Here is a 25227-nt window from a genome sequence, read left to right on the forward strand (position 1 = left end):
AAAACAGCACATGCAGAAAACAACCGCAGGCAGTAACCAGCTAACTAACAATAACAGAGGGAATTTAAAACAAAGAAAACCCAGGTGAGCCATCTTTAAATGCATTAATTGAAAATAGATTACAAAACCTAAAAGACTGTTTAATCGATTTTGTTGGAGAACTATTTAAAAAGCATACCGCACAAATTACAGAAAAATTCAACCAATATGAAGAATTTATTCAATTTAATAATAACTCGGTAGAAGGTGTATTACAGACCGTAAGAGAAATTAAAAACTGCTTTAAAGAGCTAACGGAAAGACAACATAATTTAATTAAAGAGACAACGGAACTACGGCAAGAACTAAACTCTTTAAAACAACAGTACGAACTCTCAAACCAACAGCAGCACAAAATGATCTCCTCATAAATGGTCTCCCAGAAATAGCTACGGAACATCTAAGAGCCACCGTAATACAACTAAGCCAAAAAATTGGCTCTCCCATTGAATCAAGGGACATCCAGACAGTGTATCGGTTACCACAAAAAAGGAAAAGAGAAAATAATACCCGTCCTTCTCCCGTCGTAGTGCGACTCACTAACAGCCCAACAAAAACTACACTCATAAAAGCTAGCAGGACAAAAAACCAGTAGTCAAGGATCTGAAAGGAGACCACGACAATACCCCAATATACTTGTCCGAATACCTAACGCCATATTACCAGAAAATATTCTACCAGGCAAGGATGGTAAAAACAGAAAACTATTACCAGTTTATATGGATAAGAGACAGCAAAATATTCCTAAGAAAGGAATATTCTGCCTCTTCCAAACGAAGAGGCATCCACCTACCAAAACCAATCGAAATAAAATCCGTAGACGACCTCAACAGGTTGTCACATTGAAAGGAATATGGACAACTCGTAAAGAAGGAACAGCACACCAACCAACATGAAAGCAGACCATCAAGCAGACGTAATCACCCCGGAACATGATAACTGCCACATTCTGAAATCAATAACAGAATGGAAACAACTGACAATCCCCATAAAAGGACTATCTATTCTCCACATCAACATCAGAAGCATTCAAAAATACTGGCTGACCCTGCAAGCTTATCTGAAGGAAGATATAGACGAAATAGACATTTTAATACTGACTGAAGTATCCACGACAAACGAAGAGGCATCCACCTACCAAATGCCACACTTCCAACAACACAAACACTGCAGACAAACAAAACGAGGCGGTGGTATAATAATATTTACCAAACACAAACTAGAAGTAACAGAAACAAACTATAAATTAGAATACGCAGAAAACATATGCATCGAAATTAAAAACACCAAACAACAAAACCCCCCCTGATATTAAACGCAATATACAGGCCACCCAACTTAAGCGCCACAAAATTCCTAGAAGAACTAAACAAATGGCTTTCAGCCACGAAAGTAGGCACCTCAGAATACTTGATGATAATAGGAGACATTAATATAAACATTAGGAACACAAATAACAACACAGAACAATACGTAGACTTATTATCGGCATATAACATAACCCCATCCATACAGTCGTATACACGAGAAGAGATAGTCGGAAACACAACAACCTCATCCTGCATCGATCATATAAATATAAGGGACCCTCCAAACAGCCACACAGCAGCCGTCATAACATGCAAACTGGCAGACCATTATTTCACAGCATTACAGTTATGCACTGAACCAGAACCCACAAAAATCACTGAGACTACAAAACAGTATTATAGCATTCTAAACGAAACAATAGTAAACGATGAAATCAGAAAAACAGACTGGATGCAAATAGCATCCTTAGACTCTGCTGAAACTATATATAATAATCTTAAACTTGCATTTAACAAAATATATAACAAATCATTAACAAAAATAAAAATACGTCCCCAAACGAAACAAAATCCATGGATAACAGACAACATACTAACAGACATACAAAGAAAAGATGCCCTATGGAAACAACTTAAGAAGTCGCCGAACAATATCGCTTTAAAAGCTGAATACAAAAGAAAACGGAATCTCCTAACAACACAGATAAGAACGGCAAAAAGAAACTATTACAGCAACAAATTAAGAACAGCTCAGAATGACATAAAGGAAACCTGGCACCTGATTAATGAAATTCTGGACAATATACACAGAACCACTGCCTCAGAAACAAAAAAAAAAAAAAACACAGCTTTGCCTGCGACCCCAAATCCCTCAAACAACTGGCAAACAAATTTAATCAGCACTTCGTGAACTCTGTCCAAAAGCTACAAGAAACAACCTTTCCTCACATAAACGAACATTCTCCACTAGGTCCACGAGCAACCCAGTCGATGTGGTTCCCCACAGTAACAAAAGAAGAACTATCACTGGCAATTCAACAAATTAACTCTAACAAAGGACCGGGGATAGACGGAATCAGACCAAAAGACATCAAGAAACACTCAACCAACCTACTTCCAGTTATTCAAAAACTGTTACATAAAATCTTCGAAACGGGACACATACCTGAAACACTGAAGACTGCATTAATCACACCCATACACAAACAGGGAAAAAGAAACATTATAAGTAATTACAGACCCATCGCCACGCTGTCTGTAATCAACCAAATCATGGAGCGCAGCGTGCATCAGAAACTCTCCACATACGTTGAAAATTTTCAAATCATACCCAAAACACAATATGTCTTTCAAAAAAATAAAGGAACGGCAACACTCCTGGAAGATTTCACAGATCTAATAAACGCTGCATTGGATAAAAACAGAATAACATTAGTGGTATTTATTGACCAAGCAAAAGCATTTGACACACTAACACACAAAACCTTGTTAACGAAACTAACCCATATCGGAATTGGAGGTCGTCTACTTCAGTGGTTTAAAGCATACACGAAAAACAGAAAGCACACCACACGTATAGGATCAGCATACAGCAAAGAGGTACATGTAACATGTGGAGTACCACAAGGAGCTGTCCTATCTCACATTCTATTTAACATATACACACACGACATAAGCCAACTCCCCCTAAAAAGTAAAATCTTCCAGTACGCAGACGACACGGCCATAGTATCCATTCATAACAATTCAAATATCACTTATACAAATATGCAACACGACATCAATCAAATCACTAACTGGTTAACCGAAAACGGCATATATATAAACCCAGGGAACACAAAGCTAATGGTATTCAAAAACCCACAAACCCTGCCCATAGAAACTAAATATCTCACTATCCAACATTCATCCTCCTATACACAAAGCGTAGAACCTAAAATCACAACCATCACACAGATGAAAACAACACGCTATCTCGGACTTCACTTCGATGCTGATCAAAGTTGGAATAGCCACACAAACTACCTACATACCAAGCTTAGGATAATAGCAAGCAAACTATACAGATTAAAAGACATTGCCCCAACCCACATAAAAATACTAATCTATAAAGCATTATGTGAAAACATTTTAAGATATGCAATCGCATCATACGCATTCTGCACAGACCACAGACTGAACAGGTTACAATGGTTGCAAGATAAAATGGTAAAACTGATATTCTAGGAACAACCCACTCTTATGCAGGAATCATGGGCAAAACACAAAATATTTAAGGTGAAACACTTATGCCACTACACAGTCATGTTAAAACATTACTACAGCCCAACATATAGAGTAACCAGAACAACATATCAAATTACAAGACCACAGTCAACAAACTACATAACACATAAATACAACAATCACTACGGCAATGCCAGCCGAAACTTCTACGTACCTGACATGATAAACAAACTGCCGTTCGACAACAGAAACCTAGGAACATACAGAGAGATGAAACAGGCGCTGTATAAATATTATAGCGAGAATGAAAATTAGAGCAATTCCTGTTTTTCTCTCTCTTCCTCCCCCCCCACACAAACCCATGACAAACCCCCTCTCAAAACTCATCACTACAAGAACACAAAGAAACAAACACACCATGTCTAAATCCAACCCTATTTGCAAAAAAAAAAAAAAAGTTAAACTGTAATAGCAATTGAAGTCTTCCAAGCACGTACCAACAAACAGTAAAATCAATACCTGGCTTGTGACCATTACAGGAACATAACCACGAAACCACCCCCATCTATCATCTATTATCTTCCTCAGATAAGCTCTGCTAAGCTTCGAGGAAGAAAATTATTAACTTGCAAGTAACTGTTAATCACAATTGTAACATGTTATAAATATTATATATATATAATTATTACAGCATCTATGTATGCAATTTATCTGAGACATAAAAAAAAATAATAATAATTATAAATAAATAAATAATTATTATTGTTATTGTTATTATTTTGTATATTCTACATTCAAAAATTCTGTATAAACTTTATTGTAAATAAAGTCACTCAATATGTAAAAAAAAAAAATTAAATAAAAATAAATACATAAAAAAAATTATTACTATCTGAACTATATAATTGTAAGTTATTGTTATTTTAAAACATAGCAAAAAAATATGTTATCATCATTATTATGGAAATTTCATTATATGTAGCACTTCGTGCTGAACCTTGTAAAATAATATACTGAATGTTACTCAAGATGATAATTGTATATATGTAAATATTCGAGAGATCAATAAAAAATAAAATAAAATAAAAAAAATTATTATTATTATTATTATTATTATTATTATTAAGATTATTAGCTTGTGTAGCTCAGTGGATGTGGCGTAGAAGTGGCGTGTGAACTCTGACCACAGCAGACGTGTTTTTGTGTGCTCCTTAGTGTTCAAGCGTAAGAGGATTAGTGCTGCTAAGCCTTACCAGTGCGGCACGCTGCCCTTAGCGTACCGTCTGCTGTCCTACAGCATGTCGTCGATCGCGGAAAAATCTTCACTTGCTAATACAAGCTCACCTATTAAGGCTACTAGCTTTCAGCAACTACCGGAAGGAAATGTTTCATCTGGCAATACCTTTTCAAGTACCAAGGCTACTGGATCTCTGAAGGATACATCCCCAGTCTCTACAGTAACAAATCTACATACCACAATGGAACAGGCATCAGCGACCGTCTTTCAGTCACCTGCTGCCAGTACAACGAAGGATTTCAATTCAGATGTTCTCTCATCGTTGAATCTCCCAGATGAACTAGATTGGAGCAAGGCCTGCATCCTAAAGTGTGATCCTTCTGGCGCCCCATATACAGAACTGGATATCATCGAAAGTTTGAAAGGCAAGGTAAGAGGTTCCGATGTATGGCACCTTGGCTCCTTAAAGTTCAGTTATGTTTTCATAATTTCATTTAAACATGTTTCTTTGAAAGAAAAATTTGCTAAATTAAAATCGCTTAATGTTAATAACCATACATGTGAAATTATCCCCATTGTGAGATCTAGAAAATTAGATATTTTAATTCATTAGTTTCCCCCCCCCCAATATCTAATAGATTAGTTGGCATGCACTTTGAATCATTTGGTAAAATAGAATGTATTGAAAATGTATCCAATATAAAAGATAAAGAATGGGCGCATGTATTATCCAACAAAAAAAGATTGACTATTACATTGAATGACAATGCCAGAATAGAAAATATCCCGTACATTATAAAAGTTTCTAAAATGCCAGGCTTAGTAATCATTCCAGGAAGACCTCCTGTATGCTTCAGATGCAGGCAGGTAGGTCATCTAAAAAGACAATGTACAGCATCTAAATGTGAGCGATGCAAGAAAATCGGACACGATATTAAACAATGTCCAGGGCAGACATATGCCTCCATGTTGGCCTCGCGCCCTTCGGGCAGTCAACCAAACACATGCGATGAGCTTGAAAAAGCAGAAGACTTCCAGGAAATAACCTCAAGTATTGCATTTGAGGCAGATAATCCGGTCAATGAGAGCAGTACCCCAGGGCTTAACACCCACGGCCACGCGGAATGTAATGAGAATAACTCTCCGCTAAAGGCAAAGGAAGGGATTATCCGGGCGGGCGAGGAGACTAACAGCCAAAGGTCAGTTTCAAATTCAGAAAAAGTAACAAAACGTGAAACTACAGAGAAAAAAAAAATCACTCCGAATAACACAAATGAAGAATTAAATAATAATTGCCCGGTTGAAGATGAACTTCCAAACAGTGAAATAATTCAAACCATCTCGGTAAATGGAATACTAAACAGACCCCAGTAAAGAGAGCAAAAATGAATTTTACGCCTAACATCACCAAAAGCCGGAAGTCAAAACCCAAAGAAAAAAAAATAGCTAAGTGTAAATATATATATATATATATATATGTATATGTATGTATATATATATATATATATATATATATATATATATATATATATATATATATATATATGTATGTGTGTGTGTGTGTATATGTATGTATATATGTATATCTAATTGTGTAAGAAAAAAAAAAAAGTAAATAGCAAATTACTCCTTAAGATAAGTCAGTACTACTCTAGTAATAAATATGTAGATTAAGATATACTACCAGACATATGTATATGTTCTTGTATATACAGACACAAGGACGGTAGAAATGTCAATTGTAAGAAATGCAGATAACATAAGTTCATAACATGATAATAACCCAAAATGTTAATAGGATATATTATCCATTTATAGACCTGTAACTAATTCTGCAATTCAGAAAACTTTCTATATAAGAAACTACAGATTTACCTCTTAAGTTAAGCAAACAATATAATGTTAAAGCAAGATGGAATTCTTTTTTGTAAAAATAAGAGTGCCTACAAAAAAATAAAATCTGCATGAGATATAGAGATACTACCAAAATATATGCATATATAAATGTAAATAAAAACATAAGCAATGTATGTATTTTAAGAATAAGATGTGCATTTAAATTAAGTTAATAAAATAGTCTTCCAAAATATGTGAACAAAGATATAAAATGAAGATATATGTAAAACGAATTGTACATATGGAAAATGTCAATGCTAACATATATATTTATGTATATGTATATGTGTGTGGGTGTATATGGATGTATATATATATATATGTATGTATATGTGTGTGGGTGTATATGGATGTATATATATATATATGTATGTATGTATGTATGTATGTATGTATATATATATATAAACGAGAATAGACTGATCTGGTAATGGAACTTATAAATAGACTGAAATCACTATGTAACATATACCAACAAAAATAACAGCTCAAGCAATTCAATAGGACAATAAGGAAAATAGAAATTGAGCATGTGATGTTGTATCTTATTTAAACAGTGATTGTAAAACAGGTGTCATAAGTATATTGTAACGAGTAAATGAAAATGCCTAATAGAATTAGCAGCCTATGTACAAATTGTAAATAGCTGTATATATATTTATTTTTAAATGTACACAGCTGCTGTTGTTGATACAAATAACCTCAGTAGAAGTAGCCTCAAGAAATGTAAATCAAAATGTCAATTAGAATAAGCATTCTATGTACAAATGTATATATTGTAAATAGTTGTATATATATTTATTTTGATTGTATATAGCTGCTTTAGTGTTAATAAAAATATACTCAGTGGATGTGGCGTTTGCCAACCACGGCGCTTGGCCGCACGAAGGAAGACTTAGTTTCGAGTTTAGTCGGTGACTAGAGGAAACTTTTCTAACCTTTTTTTCGACCGGTTCCCGAGTTAGTCGATCTCTGGCACGGGCAAGCAGGTTTTTCCTCCCGGAAACTCGGGTTTTTCGTCCTGTAAACTCAAGAAAATCGACCGTAGAACCCACATTATTTCAGACATTAAATATATTGTGTTAGGGTTAGGGACCACGAGATGGCGGCACATTCGAGCCGTCTTTCTTCACTGAGCACCGCTTAATTAGTGATAGCCTTGGGCCATCTATCACTGATTGGTACCAGTGGAGATTGAACTGCCCACTCAGTCTCCAAAAGTTAGATAGGGCTAAATGGCCTCGCCTACTCACCGTATACGGGAATAAAAAGGAGTTAGCTGATTCTTTTTTATTATTAAGATTATTATAATTATTAAGATTTTCTCCTGATATTTATTATAACTAACTAATTTTGGGAGTCAGTGTAGCTCAGTGGATGTGGCGTTTGCACACCACGCGCTTGGCCGCACGAAGGAAGGCTTGGTTTCGAGTCTAGTCGGCGACTAGAGGAAATTTTTCTAAGCCTTTTTTCGACCGGTTCCCGAGTTAGTCGATCTCTGGCACGAGCAAGCAGGTTTTTCGTCCTGTAAACTCAAGAAAATCGACCGTAGAACCCACATTATTTCAGACATTAAAAAAAAATATATATATTGTGTTAGGGTTAGGGACCACGAGATGGCGGCACATTTGAGCCGTCTCTCTTCACTGCGTACCGCTTAATTAGTGATAGCCTTGGGCCATCTGTCTCTGATTGGGTACCAGTGGAGATTGAACTGCCCACTCAGTCTCCAAAAGTTAGATAGGGCTAAGCGGCCTCGCCAACTCCGGTATACGGGAATAAAAAGGCGTTAGCTGATTTTTTTTTTTAAAAAAAACAAACAAACTAATTTTGGATTCTCATTCGTTATCTGAACACTTCTTAGTTTCAAACGTTCCCATACGATCCATATATATTCCTTTTAAACGGTAGACTCTTAATAGTGACTTATTCTGAAACCCATACCTTATTGTTTATATTGATTACCGAATTATTAATAGTCACTGCGTTCACCCCATTGCCTCGGTATGTGAGGAACTTTGTTTATCACATTCTATGAGAGTTAATGAAGAGTCTCATAGTAGGGCAGGTGATTTACCACTCCAAATCAAATAACTCTCGGAACGGTCTTTTTATGGGTAATGAGAAATCCTGTCAGGCTCTCCATTCCTGAAAACAGACTAATCAGTAGCAAACATACACAATTAAGAGGCATAATATCAATAACTATGATTTTTTTCCCACAAAACAAGAAAATGGGCTATAACAGAAACAAAATTAACAGCCACTATTTATTGACATTACAGCTTTATTCACTTCAACTGAACCGAATGCAACCTCTCTTACAATAGAATCGCTACAGATTTTAATGCCTGTACTTAAACGATATGGCTAGTTAAAATGGAAAACCAATGTGCCTTGTTTTTAGAATCCTGTTTGCAATTTATTTACCAAAGGGCAACTACTTTCGCCTAAATTATGACTAGAACTATCATTCCCCTATCCCTCCTTAACCCAGGCAACGCTATTCATTGAATCAGATCCCAGTAAATCGCTAGTGCTCTAAATAACACATCTATTGCATTTCTCACAATATGCCAGTTAATATGCTATTATATTCTATTAATTAATTCTTCACTCAGATAACTTTCAGTGACATTTTACTAAAGTTTACATTTTCATTTATTATGCTGCTCTGTTCTAATCCTTTCATTATTATCTGCAATATTTTTTGTTGGTTCCTCTGTGGAAGGCCGTATCTACATTTTGCGGGGCCCTGTGCAAAATGGAAAAGCAGGGACCCCTGAAAGTTAGTAACATTTATCAAAAAAAAATCAACTGACGCCTTTTATTCCCTAATAGGGAGTAGGCGAGGCCTTTATACCCTATCTAGCTTTTTGGAGACTGAGTGGGCAGTTCAACCTCCATCAGTAGCCAATCAGAGATAGCTGGCCCATGTCTATCACTAATTATAGCAGCCGCCGATGAAGAGGCTGGCAAACAAGTGCTGCCATCTCTTGGTACATGGAATTTTAAATGGAAGAATATCATGTTAAGTAATTAATTAAATCAAATATGAGAAATATTTATGCACATAAATAAACAAGTACTCTTCAGTATTAAGTAAAGGGAAAAAATTAGTTAAAAAATAAATGTGTTTGTATGTGCATGATATATTATTTTATTATGAAAGCACATTATCATATAAATATGCCAGAACAATGATTTATTTAATAATATAAATAATGATATTAAAATATGAAAAAAAATATCCATTTTTACTATAAAGGATGAAATATATGTATAACAACTTATAAAATTTAAAAGAAATCTTAATATATTAAATTTTATTTAACCTAATGCAATTATCAATAAAATCATTTATTACGCTATCAAAATTCAAATTTTTTTGCAATTTCATGCTCTATAGATAATATTGCCAGGGACGACAAACCTTCTTGAGACATAGAAGATCGCAAATAGGTTTTTATTAACTTTAATTTGGAAAATGACTTTTCTGCTGATGCGACCATAACTGGAATGGTCAATAATATTTTAAATGTCATGGTAATATTTGGATAAATATCCGACAAATTATTTGCAATTATGAATTTTAAAATATTAATGGGCGCATCTTCTGGAACAATATTTCTAAAAATAATTAATTCATTGTAAAATTGAGATTCATCAATATCTGTATTTAATTTTTGATACAGCTGTTTGCAGAAAAATTTTAATTCATTTTCTGTCATTTTTCTTATTAATTTCATATCATAAAGAAATCGAAATGATTTTTCGTGAATTTCATACAATTCAAATCTTTTTTTTGACAGATTGTAGAACAGTATCTAAAATTACAAAAAAGAAATTTATCCTAAAATTATCTTTGTTATCACCTATGTGTGATTCATCAGGCGTTTAATAATCAAAAATTACTTTTTTTCGACGTACTCGACTTTCTTTAAATTTTATTTCTATTTCTAACAGATTTGACAGTTCTTTAGCAATCTCAAAACAGCTATCAAATCCTGGTATTCTCTGCTCTTCAAAGTACTGCACTAACTCTTTAATATCCTTAGTTGCTACGTCTATGGGAATTTTTGCATTTTGTAATACTTTACTTACTAAATTAACTTTTGACAAAAACTCATACCAAATTACATGGCTTAGCATAAACTGAAATGAATCTATTTGTTCATATTTTGAAACCACTTCAACTTTTATAGTATTATCTGATGCAGTTTTAAATAATTCTTTTAGTGCATTTAAAAATTCTGGAATTTGAAAACGCACAGCTCTAACTGATTATATTCTACATTCCCATCTTGTATCACATAACGGTTTTGGAGTTAATTGTTTAACAAATTTCTTTAATATGTCCCAACGTGAAGTTGAGGCAGCAAATAATGCATATATTTTTTGTATAACATTAAAAAAATTTATTGCTATAATTGATGATTTTGCGACATCCCCTAAAATCAAATTTAAATTATGACAGGCGCAAGGAGTATAAAATGCCTTTTATTTAATGTAAAAATGTAAGCACGGACTCCCTTATATACTCCTTTCATATTTGCTCCGTTATCATACCCTTGCCCTCTACAATCTGACAATTTGAGATTTAATTTATTCAAAAGTGGTTTTATATTTTCATATATACCTTTACCAGTAGTGTCATTAGTTGTTAAAAACGTCAAAAAGTATTCACGAATTTCAATATCTTCTTCAAATATATGTAAAAATCTAAAAATTACCGAAATTTGCTCCTGATGACTAACATCAGGAGTATAATCGAGAATTATTGAATAGTACTTTGCCTGTCGTATCATATTTACAATATTTTGTTGAATTTTGGTTCCCATATCAACAATTGATTCATTTTGCACAATGGGCGATAATACGAATTTTGTTTCTTATCTATAATTTTTTTTTTCGAACATCGCATTAAATGATCTTTTAAAAGTGGTTCAAATTCTGCAATTAATTCTATGATTCCAAAAAAAAAAAAAAAATTATACGCTGGGTACAAAGTATCAAAATTACCTCTAAAAGCTAAATTATGTCGGATAAATAAAGAATTGCTGCTACTATTCGTCTTAAAACATTTCTTAACCGTTCTGCTTCAAATTTTATGACATTTTGATTTGCCTGATCAATTGTATTGTGATTTTTTAAATTACATTCCATTTGTGTCCATGAATACATGTATTTCATGTGCACTGGATTTCGTTCGTGCGACTTCAATCTTTCACTTACATGTTGCCAGTCAGAAAAGCCATTATTAGATAAAAAATTATCATCAGAAGAAAATAATTTGCAACAAAAACAAAAAATGGAGTTCGAAGAGTTTGAATGTACAAGCCATCTTCTGTTTTGCTTCTCTCCGTTTGCAATTGTCCTAACACAGTGAACTGTGGAAAAACACCTCTTGTTGTCATCTTTTGGAAAATCATTTTCAGTCGGAGGAGACGGTGGACCACATTGTTGAATTTGTGTTAGTGTTGTGTTGTTCAAAATTTTGGGCCATGTTGCTGGATCATCAATAGTAAATAATTCACCTTCCTCTGGTTTCTCAGTTTTAGGATCTTCAATACTCATTGTTTGACCAAACGCTTCATGTTCTCCGCTTCCTTTGAGTATTTCAGAACTCTCATTATTAATTAATGTTGAAGCCGGAGAACTGTTTGTAGTTATTTCAGAACTCTTTATCAACTGATATATCTGAAAAAATATATGAGTTCAACAGGGCCAACTATACAGGGGTATAGTCATGCCAGGGCGACGCCCTGGTACTTTTTTTTAAACTATCAACATTTTTAAATTCATTATAATAAATTATAAGAATTATAATAATGAGACTTATAATGCAGTTCCAGCTTTCGGTCAAAAAATAGCAGCTTGCTGCTATTGTTTTTGCTGGATGTCACCACATATAAAACCTATTAGTGAAGAACTTAAGACCTAACCTAACCTAAAGAACTAACCTAACCTTAAGAACTAACCTAACCTAGCCATGCAATATGTCTTGCAATTTTCCAAAAGAGTCAAACACCGTCCAAAGCAAGATAGGGAGCCTCGGTAAACAAGCTGCGAATGGTCGGCCGCATATTTGCGCAAGCGACCGTATCGTAACCAGAGACATGCGGAGACCACGGTGGCTATCGTACTTGCAGCTGGAGAGAGAGCCAAGCGTCACAGTGACGTCAACCTGATGTTACTTCCGTTTCATCCCCCTTGCGGTGACGTCTCTTCCGGTAGCGAACGAAGACAAGGTACCGGCTCACGTATTAGTGCGTCCGCTGCGGTCTCCCATAGGCTACCATGTTAAAGAACAGGACGTTGGAAGGGAAGGAGTCCGATTTTCGAAATGGGTTAATTCCCAAACCTGAAATGAGCGGGAATTTTAGTAAGTTGCGCTATTCCCACTGAAAGATAAGAAATAGCATGACATGCTAATTTCGTATCGAGACATTCTCTTTCACGCTTCGTCGTGTTTTTAATAATTTTAAGGAGTTTTTTTTTTATTTTAGTTTATGATTTTATGAACAAATAAGTATATACACGTACTGTCATGGCAATTCCGTATTTCCATTTGGTTGTGCTGTGACATTCCTCAGATAAGGGATTATGTGTCATGCTGTTTGCAAATTTTCCAATCGAGACATTTTCGTTCAATACATACTTTCAAATACTACCGCTCTTTTGCGCTACGATCTTATTTCGCTTACTATAACAACAATAGTTGGTTGTAAAATTATACATACAGTATATATTTATCTATATAATAATATTTTTTATATAATAATTACAATATTATTTTATATAATAATTAAAAAAATTAATTGACTTTCTTTTTTCATTTTTTTGCGCTTTGCGGAGGGGGGGGCGGGCTGTACCACCGTACAGTTCGCACACCCATTAATACGGCCTTGCTCTGTAGCTCAGAAGAAATGGTGTTTGTAACCATAACGCTAGCTCTAGAACAAACAACATTCTAAAGTCAATTCTAGTTGCCAACTAAAGGAATTTTTTCTAAACTTCTATTTTCATAGAATAGCAATTAGAGTTTTCCCCTTCTTTAAACTTGGGTTTTTACTGTCTGCAGAAAAATGCACCGTAGAGCTCCTGCTGTTAGAGACAATAAAACGAGGATTAGCATTTAGGGCCTCTACCTGGCAGCACTTGAAAGAACGTTAGGGCAAACTGCAATCGATTTTCCGCCTCACCATGAAGCAAAGCTTCAGTATGGGAGATCTTTTAGAAATAAACCTCAGCATTGGAGACATGATTTTCCATAGAGTTGAGTATGGCATGTTCAGTTGCCTTGATATTGACCTAGGATTGTTGGACTCTTGTACGTTATTCATTCCGTGTTCCACGACGACAGTTGCAACTTCGTTAACTTGTTGAGGAATAATCTGTCTACACCCTGGTCCTGGCCTCACCGCTAAAGATCGGCTATTTTCAAATCACAAAATCATTTTTCTAAGATTTATTATTGTCATTGGATCTTTTTCTCCTATCCTTCAAATACCGGAATTCTGGAAGTGTGGCATTAGCATTACCGTGTTGTTGATAGTAACGCAACGCAAGTTCTGGTAAAGTGATCCATAGCACTTTAGCCTTATCAGAATGATGCAAATCCGTTTGAGTCTTCTGTAACTCGTCAGAATGTATGGTGAAATTATGCAAACTCGCGATTATAGCGCCAAATTTCCCCTGGTCGCAGAATTTAATACTATTTTTATCCTCTGTAAATAAAAACCCCATGTTTCAGAATGGAGCCTGTGTAACTCAGTGGATGTGGCGTTTGCACACTACGACGCTTGGCTGCACGAAGAAAGACTTGATTTCGAGTCTAGTCGGCGACTAGAGAAAATTTTTCTAAGCCTTTTTTTCGACCGGTTCCCGAGTTAGTCGATCTCTAGCACGGGCAAGCAGGTTTTTCCTCCCGGAAACTCAGGTTTTTCGTCCCGTAAAGTCAAGAAAATCGACCGTAGAACGCACATTATTTCTGACATTAAATCATTATATACACACGCCATCTACCGCCCACCACAACCACTACTATTTTCACAGACATTCACAAACATCTATGCCAATGGTAGAATTCGAACCCGCAGTCTTTTGGCTGGAGAGCGGATATGCTAACCACTTGGCCAAATATGCTGGATTTTAATTGTTATTAGATTGCTGCTTTAAAAAAAAATGAAGTTTAATTGTTATCCAGTCTCTACTCTTCCGCCATCATTGATAGTCGAGCTAAATGCTATCAATGATTCAATATTTTTAGGGAGATTACGGAAAGAAGTGCTGCCATCTGGTAGGCCTAAATCCTAAATGATATATATTATGTCTGAAATTGAGTTCTAAGATTTTTTTTTTCAGACCGCTTACCTCTTCTCAACAAGTGCTCAAGTCCTTTTGGTGAATTGTGAACGATAAAGCGTTCAAGGATTTGTTATTTATTTATAAGAATTATTGACAATAATTGAATGCTATTATTATTATTATTATTATTATTATTATTCCTGATACCTCCAAATATAATTTATAAAATGTTAGCATGCATTTTTTTGTAGTTCAACCTATTCCCCACTTCTTGGGGAATAGGTTGAACTACAAAGGTTGGATAGCAGAAATAGAACCCGCTATAGGACTAGCATTGAACAGCAGAATCTTGAACTTGTGGTTACAGAATTACAAGTTGTGTGCACTCAGCAAACACTCACTACTCTCCATCATGAGAAAGCTGCTTACTATGCTAAAAGCCAAGACTTAGTAGGGCTACTTCGGAAAGAATACCATTTCCCATAAAATTTACCCCTGGAACTCTATCAGTTGAAGGAATGGTATCAGCAAAGTTATATGAACTTAGGACTCTTTTGGCATGATTTCAAAATACTCTCTTCGCTTACTTTGCAGGGCACACTCGCTACATGGTAGACTTAACAGAGTATTTCTTCTCGAATCCTGAGATCTGGAGTTGAATATTGTTGGACATTAGCCTTTTTCTGGTCCTACGTATTGGCAAGCCATCATTGCCAAAACCACGTGATGTACGGTAGTGACCATACGGCGTCTACGGACGTCAAATGTGAAATTTTTATTACTTATTTAATTTGATGTCTGATTGTCTGAAAATAACATGTAAAGGCGTGCTATTATTTTCATATTTCTATTGGGGACTTTTAGGGATATTTTACGCTATCTCTCTCGCCATGCAGGGAAGCTACCTACAGTTGCTGTAAACACTTGGATGTAGCGGTGGCGATGCAGTTGTGTCGTTGAGTGGTACTTCGAATTGAATTTGACATTTCGATTAACTGAAATAGACCATGAGCGGGTCTGATGAGGATGATAATATTCCCAGTGCGGAAGTTTGTCAAAGTTTGTGTGAATCGTTTGCGAGCATTACTAGTACAGACACAGCTTGTGCGCAGTTTTATTTGCAGGACCGGGAATGGAATCTCGAGGTAGTTCATATAATGCATTACTTTATTTTTGGTTTCACTGATACTGTCAGCCATGCTTACGTTGAGATCCTTAAGTTGCCATTAATTATATTTAGCAAACTACGTTTTTAGGGATTACTAATGTGGTGTTATCTCTGAACATGATATGAAGAACATTGATTTTGTTTGTTTGTTCCCATGAAATGAAGTCAAGTGCTGCCTTGCTTACAGATAATAGCAGAATAAAATTTTATCGACTGGCCACGTTTATATCGAAATACATTAATATTTCCCCATTTTACGAATTTTAAAATTTGTCTGTCTAGCGGATAGATCTGTCTCAAATACTGTCTGAATTAGGATTACTGATTATAGTAGTGATTTTCTAATTTAGTCAAAATTGTAGAGTTTTGTTTATTTTTGAGTGCGTAATTTTAAAACTTTTTTTTTCGGCGCGTTCAGATTCTTTGTTAAGTATACGTCAGAACATAAACAGTAGTTAGCAAATGAGACTAAAGAAATCCTAGGGAGTTTTTTTTTCGATATGTGGCCATTAGAAGAATGAATCATTATGGGAGGATGATAAACACTGGGGAGGATATAGTAGAGGTGTTAAATATGCAATTCATTAAATTATTCCATTTCTTGTGATTGTAACATAATGCAGAACTTGAGAGCAGTGGGAATTTGAGAGTAACCACTGATAGTGAGTGAACAGAAGGTATATGAGGAATTGAGTAAACTTGATGTAAACAAGGGCATCAGACTTGGTCTTTCATGCATGTCTTGAGGGAATGTTCCAGGGAGTTAACAACAGCTTTAACTTACCTTAACATGAGGCTTATTATTACCCCAAAACCTCATTGAGTCAAAGACTCATCTGGGAATGGATTGGCTCAAGTTCCAAAGGAGCAGAAAGAGGGCAAACATGGTAACAAGATTGCTAATTATTAAACATTATGACTTATTATAACAAGGTAATGAATACTTGCATAAGGGGAATGCATGTACAATGGTACATTTAGATTTTGCAAAGGCCTTCGATAAATTGCCCCATGACAAATTAGTAGTTAAATTGGAACTTCTGGATGTCCCAGAAGAGGAAAGTCACTAGTAGTGTACCTCAGGAGTCTATTTTTGGGCCATTATTGTTTAATTGTATGTAAATGACATTGGAAGGGGCTTAAGTAGGCATGCATGTTTGCGATTGTCTTGAGGTGGGAGATGCATTTCATTTTATAGTGTGACACCACCTCCCCACTTACTGGAGGCCTGAAGTGGCTTGAAAAAGTTCCATGTTTGGTCTCTAATGCTGAATTTCCAGACTATAAAAAAAATATAAAATTGATAAAAATAGAAAAAAAAATCCTTATCCCACCTACAGTATAAAATGTTATTATTATTACTGTAGGTTTGAAAATAACCTTTCATGGGTGGGAGCAACATAAAAAAATGTGTGTGTAGGCTTAATAGAAAATAATGACGGCAGGACTGCTGGAAGGAATTTTTGGATATACATGTGTGACAAGTATATCCAAAAATGAAAGTGTGTTCTGACTTTTAATTTCATTTGTTAATTGTATGCATTTGTATTATTTGTTTAAGTGGGAATCTAAGGTTGGTTTAGATTTGTTCACGAAGGTGTCTGCCTAAAGTTTGGCAGCCATGTGGCTAGATAACATAAACATCATCAATGTATCTAAGTCAGACTTGGGATTTTAAAGTAAAGGAATCTAGAGCATGTTGCTCAAAAGCTTCTGGATGAAAGCTAGCAATAGGGGGAGATAATGGCAAGCCCATGGCAGTGCCTTCTTTTTGCAGGTAAAAAGTGTTTTACCAAACAAGATAACTTGAATGTAGTACATGGGCAAAGAGGGCCATGATATTGGGTGGAAATGTGTCCTGTAGAAGAGGAATTGTGTCATTGATTGGGACTTTTGTGAAAAGGACAGATATATCAAAACCAAGTAATAAATAATAAAACATTTTGCCCAAATCACAGTCCTCTTTGCTCACATACCATGTTATAGTTATTTTGTTTGGCAGAATACTTTTTCCTCAGAAAGAAGGTACAGCCATTGACTTGCTGTGGGTTAGCAAAAATACTAACAATAAAGTTCTTCACATGACTGTACCTAATAATAAAAATAAACTAGATTATAATAAAACTGTAGCCATTCTATACATTAAAGGGATATCAAATAAAATAAACAGAATGCTACACAAATACAATCTTAATGCCTGCCACCTTTAAACCTCTTGCAAAATTAAAGAACTTATTCAAGTCATTTAAAGATTCCTTCCTTCCCCTGGCCCACCTTGGAGTATGCCATACTCACTGCCCCTGTAACTTGCTTTATATAGAAACTAGACACATAATTCCTATCTGGAAAAGGGAACATGAATGACTCATTAAATTTAGTAACTCATGAATCTGACCTTTCTGATCATGTCTTGGATATTTGGTGGACTGGAAAGGCACCTGTTCATTACATCACACCAAAAATTGGTATAAGCACAAATTTAAGGAGGCTTGTGAAATTTTAATCAACCACCCTAACCTCAAAAATAATGATTGTTTAAAAATCCAAAGAATCTGTGTAGCTCAGTGGAAATAGCATGTGCCTCCAATGGTCTAGACCGCAAAGGAAGCGCGTTGTAAGTTCAATTCTAGTTGCCGACTTGAGGAATTTTAACTAAGCCTGGTGGCCAAGTGGTTAGCGTATCCGCTCTTCAGCTGAAATGCTGCTGGTTCGAATCCCACCATGGGCATGGATGTTTTGCGATTGTCTGTGAAAATACTAGTGGTGGTGATGGACAGTAAATAGCATTGGTGTAGTTGATGCGGTTCGCTGTAGCTATGTAAAGTTGTTTTTCAACAATTATATGCCAAGGTAGTGCAAGAAAAAAAAAATTTGGTTTGTAATAAGTGGCTTGAAACTAAAACTTCAGCTTCACACTCAGCCTAATTCCAAAGCAGATTTTGAAAGGATGACGTGCAAGAAACTTTCCTGAAACAGCTCTTGAGCTTTCTTGGTCTCTTGCTTGCTGAACATTCATTGTGCAACTCTACTTACCAAACCAACTTGTAGTAGTTCTCTTTTATTATTATCACTATTACATGGCAACCCCATGGAATCTGTAGATTCATTGAGGGAGGAGGCCCTAAACATTATACCAAAACACTATCCAATATTCATTCAGTATCTATCTTATCTCACTTTAAACTCATTCACAGTCATGGCACTTATAACAGATTCTGGCAATCTATTCTATTCATTCACCACTCTCCAAGCAAAAAATGTAGTCCTTGCACTCTTGCCAACCATTGCTCAATTTTCAAGGATAATCCCCTAGTTCTCCCACCACCAGATCTGTTCTGAAAAATTTCCTCTGTTTTAGTCCTTTTAAAAACCTTTTAGTAATTTGTATGTCTCAACCACACACCCCTTTTCTACCTACCTACCTACCGACCAATTACTATAACCCAAAAATCTTTAATCTATCCTCATAAGGTGCATTCTGCAGACCTGTTACCATCTTGATTGCTGCTTGCCTGTGGATTCTTTCCACCCTGTGCTTATTCTCAAAAAAACCCAGGGATCCAGATCTCTGCATAGTAGCGAAGATGAAGTCTTATCAAGGCCTTATAAAGAGGTATAATAACAACCTCCTTATCTCTACTCATCAGGATGTTTTTCAGCCAAGTAATCTGATGAGTTGTTTAGCCACTTTTGCAATATGCCCTAAACTTCAACTTCCTATCCACCAAAATGACTAAATCTCTCTGGCTTCGTCAATTTCCTTGAATACAGTTCCATCAATACGTAATACAACTGGTAATCTTTTCATTCCAAAATGAATAGCCTTACACTTTGCTCCATTAAACTGACATCCGTTCTCCTTTGCCCATTCTGCCAGTCAGTTTAAATCATCACGCAAAATGCTAATGTCTTCATCTTCTGTTGCTGCACCAAATTTTACACCATTGGCAAGCAACTGAATATTCCCTTCATATCCTATTCCCTACCTCATTTCCTATATATACAAGGGTGGTCTGAAAAGTTCTTGGCCTAACAATGAAAAAACGAATTTATCATTTCAAAATTATTTTTATTTTTCAACATAATCTCCCTTAAGACTAATACATTTATTCCACACCATTATCCTGTCCCTGCAGTGGTTCTCAGTAAGAACTGCAAAATACCCCTCTACAGCTGCAATCGCCTCTTGATTCAAAGAAAACCACTGACCAGCAAGGAAGAGTTTTATTTTTGGGAAGAGATAGCAGTCAGAGGAAGCCAAATCTGGGGAATAGGATGGATGTTCCAACAATTCATAGTGCAGGTCCCTTAATTTTCCCCATTGGCAAAACACCTTTGTGGGCAGGTGCATTGATGAAAGCTGATTTTTTCCTTCTGCAAACCGGGTCTTTTCTCTATAATAAATTTAGTTTAATCCTTTATCCAAGTGTAAGCAAACAGAGTTTGTGCCTGAAGTATCTTCAGGACTGAGGCAACTTATGGTAAACGTGGGCTAAGCTCTCATCTCTTGTCTTAGTATCTCCCATAATGCAAAGCACATCTCTTTGCAGACATGTATAATACTGTGCATTAAGGGAAGGGCCTCTAACCAGATCGGTTTCGACCTTTATCGATGTGCTGTTTAAGTAAAGACCTCTCTAAAAATTAGGTGATCTCCCAGATCACTCCCTACAAGTGACCAAAGGACTGTCCAACTCAGTGTTGTTCCATTCAATGACAGGCTCACCCTGTCACCAAGAAGAACTTCTCAGTGTTGGCTCTACCCAGTGGCAGACTTACCCCACCGGTAGAGAGCCATAATCTCAGAGGCCCTACTCAGAGCCTCTCATACCTCAAGGAAAGGGACCACTTCTGTGCAAAAGCACATCAGTGGGAGCCAGACCCAGAGATGGTGATACTAAGGTGGAAGTAATGCAGAAGTCATATTTACCTATACTAGTTGCCAAAAGGTATCTCACCTTATTATTAAATTACTCTGGATTTAGAGAAAGTTGCTGGAAGTTTTTTTCCCACTTGGTTAGACTATAATAAATTTTGTCTAATCCTTTATCCAAGTTTAAGCAAACAAAGTTTGCACCTGAAGTATCTTCAGGACTGAGGCAACTCGTGGTAAAGGTGGACCAAGCTCTCATTACTCCTTGTCTTAATATCTCCTTGTGGACATGTATAATGCTCTGCATTAAGGGAAGGGCCAGGCCACTACCAGACCAGTTTCAACCTTTATTGAGGTCTTGTCAGTGGGAACCTGATCCAGAGGTGGTGATACTAAGGTGGAAGTAATGGAGAAGTTATATTTACCTATAAGAGTTGCCAGAAGGTGTCTCACCTTATTATTAAATTACTCTGGATTTAGGGAAAGATGCCGAAAGTTTTTTTTTCACTTGGTTAGACTATAATAAATTTAGTTTAATCCTTTATCCAAGCGTAAGCAAACAAATTTTGCACCTGAAGTACCTTCAGGACTGAGGCAACTTGTGGTAAAGTGGAAAAAAACTTGCAACATCTTTCTGTAAATCCAGAGTAATTTAATAATATGGTGAGACACCTTTTGGCAACTCGTATAGCTAGATATGACTTCTCCATTACTTCCACTTAGTATCACCACCTCTGGATCTGTTTCCCACTGACGAGACCTCAATAAAGGTTGAAATCAGTCTGGGTAGTTGCCCTCCCCTTAATGCATAGCATTATGCATGCCCACAAGAAGATGTGCTTTGTATTATGGGAGATACTGCTGTTAAACTTTCTTTTACAAAGAATTTTATAACCACGCGATGCTCAATTTTATCCATTTCAAGGGATACAGACAGCTCTATAAAACAAACTACTTGATAGAATGACTTGCAATTTCACATGGGTGCTTATGACAGATGTATCAACTTAGAAAAAGAAATGTTGCCGATAGTGTTGCTATCTATGGTCGAGGCCAAGAAGTTTTCAGACCACCCTGGTACAAATTACATGGTAGTGGCCCAAGTACAGAACCTTGTGTCATGCCAATAGTCACAGGCTATCTACTGGACTTCTGAATAAACCACTGTCTGGTATCTCTCCATCAACCCAAACCACAAAATCCCTGCTTTTGTCAATTTCCTTCAGTACAGTTCCATTAATATGGTATGCAGCTGATAATCTTTCACCCGGAACTTCATAGCCTTACACTTTGTCACATTAGACTAGCACTATCTTTTCTGCATCGTCATATTCATCCCCATTTTCTGCAGTTTATTTCACAGAATTCCAGAATCCATTTAAAATCCTTTCAAAAGGCTTTGACATTAGTATCACTGTGTAAACATCACCTCTATCCAATGCAGCTATCAGTGTTTTATAAAAGTTGGAGTAAGTTACTGAGGCATGACCTATCTTTCACAAAACCATGTTGCTCCCCCTTTCCCATATAGTATTACATTTGTCTATCTATTTCTGGATATTTCCCTTAACCAACTTCTCCAGTATTTTGACCACTACTCCTGAGATGCTAATCAGTTGGTAATTTTCAACCTCAGCCAAGCTGAGGTCGAAAATTACTGGTTCTTGATAATTCATTCAAGAACTAGTTCACTAGTTCCCTTAGTTAACTGGTTCCTTAATGGATTATCAAGTTATGTTTTTGGGATTAGCACCATCTAGAGCAGTGGTTCTCAAACCGGGTACCGGGCATCCCCTAGGGTGCCGCAAAATTTTGAATTGTTTATTTGAAAAAAGCAAAATATTCAATTGCCACAAATAACTAAATCAAAAACAAAATAATTATATATTTTGATTTTAATGGATGAAGCGTATATAAAAATGATCATTTTTTTGTATCACTTATATTATATCCTGGGATTTCATTAGATCACTGCGTGTCATAGTAACTAGATGTGACGGCACATAAATACTGTGGAAAATGAACTAATGAATGGTTAGTTGTCCTGTTGTCTGTTTTAGTATTTCTCTGTTCAGTGTGACAAGTATTATACATGATCATTTCCCCTAAACAAAAATCATGAGTCTTTTGTCATCGGTGAGAATAAACGAAGTACGATATTAAAGTCGTTAAATTCAGTGAGTAGAGGTTTTTCATGTTGTTATATATTCCAACTATAACGAGAGACATCGTAAACAAATGTTTTTCCTTTTTCCATCCAGAAAAAAAAATCATTTACTTGAAATAAATTTTAAAATAAAATATTGAAGTTACATATGCCCTTCAAAATCATGAAGGGCATATGTAACTTCATAATTTTTTCCTTCAAAAAAGAAGTGAAGATTCTGACGATCAAGAAATGTCTACTTGTAGCCAAGCTAATGAACCAATTCGCACTAATAAATTATCAAAAACTGATACTTGCATTAATGAAGATTTGACTATTTTTAATGTTCAGCAACAAAAAAGCATTAACGAAACAACAGAAACAGAAAGAATAAGTTCATGTAAAAAGGGAACAATGAAAAAGAATGTAAAATCTCATTTATATCGAGAGCTATCTAAAAATGGGATTCACGTGGTGTGGTGATAAATTAATTCCCAGACCTAAATGTATTTTGTGTGGTTTGGTTCTATCAAATGAGGCTATGGTTCCTAGCAAATTATTGCGACATTTCTCCACAAAACATGACAACTTGTCAAATAAAAATCCTGAATATTTCAAAGAGTTAATAAGATTACAAGAAAAACAAAGTTATCAAAGAAAGTTTACAATTTCCGACCGAGTTCAAGAAGCGAGTTATTTAGTCGCTGAAATAATTGCGAAGGAAATGAAGCCTCATACTATCGGCGAAATCTTGATTCGTCCGTCCTGTTCAGCAATTGTGAGAACAATTTTTGGTATTGAGGCAGAAGAAGAAATAAAGAAGATTCCATTATCAAATGATACTATGAGTAGACATATTAATGATCTATCAGTCGATATTGAAAAGTCAGTTATAACCAAAATAATCGAATCAAAATTTTTCAGTTTGCAGTTAGATGAGTCAGCTGATATCGGTGGTAAAGCACACTTACTTGTATTTACTCGATTCATTGAAGATGATAAATTATCGAAGAATTTCTATGCTGCAAGGAATTCAAAAAAACTACGACGGGAAAAGATGTTTTTGATATAATGAACACATATTTTAATACAAATTGTCTATCTTGGAAAACTTGTATGGGTATATATACAGATGGTGCACCTTCTATGGTTGGAATTACAAAAGGGTTTGTTTCCTTTGCTAGAAAAGAAAATGAGAACATTATAACGACTCATTGCTTCATTCATCGTGAATCATTGGTGGCAAAGACAATAGGCTTGGAATTAAAAAGTGTATTAGACGAAATCATTCAGATGGTTAATTATATCAAGGCCAGACCATTAAAATCTAGAATATTTGCAGGAATATGTGAAGAGATGCAATCTCATTCGATATGAAGAAGAATCTTCTTCTTCATATCGAAGTAAGATGGCTTTCAAAAGGTCGCGTATTGGATCGTTTTTTTGAACTTTAAAGAAGAAATATTAATGTTTTTCCAAAATGAAGACAAACCAGAATTCTATAAATTATTACAAGATGATTTTTGGTGTTCCAAACTAGCCTATTGAACAGACATATTCGATCATCTGAACAAGCTGAACTGCAAGGAAACTGTAGATGTCAAAATGAGAATATTTTGACATCTACAGATAAAATTAAAGCTTTTAAAGATAAAATAAAAATGTGGAAGATAAAATTAAGCACCAACAATGTAGAAATGTTCCTTAAAGTTGCCTCCAGAAAATGTAAGAACACTGATCTGCAAAAGCTTATTTACAGTAATTTAACATCGTTAGAAGAAAAAATTGACCATTATTTTCCAGACATTTCAGTCAATTTATATGATTGGATTAGAAATCCATTTGTAGAGTCAACATCAGCAATGAGTGAGTAAGTCTTATAGAAGCAGAAGAATTAATTGATATAAGTAACAATTGTATGTTGAGATTGAGGCATTCAGAAATGTGTCTGAATTCATTTTGGATAACAACTATGAAGGAGTACCCCAATATAGGATTCAAAGCACTTAACATTTTATTTGT

At 35.4% G+C, this 25227-nt stretch overlaps 1 protein-coding gene across 1 annotated transcript in view; it reads left to right on the top strand.

Annotated features, from left to right (window-relative positions):
* Window positions 1–15921: 15921 nt before the first annotated feature.
* LOC150097473 (tyrosyl-DNA phosphodiesterase 2-like) overlaps window positions 15922–25227 on the top strand; it is a 71701-nt gene continuing 62395 nt past the window's right edge. The window contains exon 1 of the mRNA XM_090407115.1: window positions 15922–16163. Coding sequence (XP_090263241.1) covers window positions 16026–16163 — 138 coding nt within the window. The 5' untranslated portion in view covers window positions 15922–16025. The remainder of the gene's footprint in view (window positions 16164–25227) is intronic.

Source organism: Typopeltis vanoorti, chromosome 17, assembly GCF_054136105.1.
Source record: "Typopeltis vanoorti isolate ZY-2024b chromosome 17, IOZ_Tvanoo_1.0, whole genome shotgun sequence".
In the NCBI taxonomy this organism is placed as follows: Eukaryota; Metazoa; Arthropoda; class Arachnida; order Uropygi; family Thelyphonidae; genus Typopeltis; species Typopeltis vanoorti.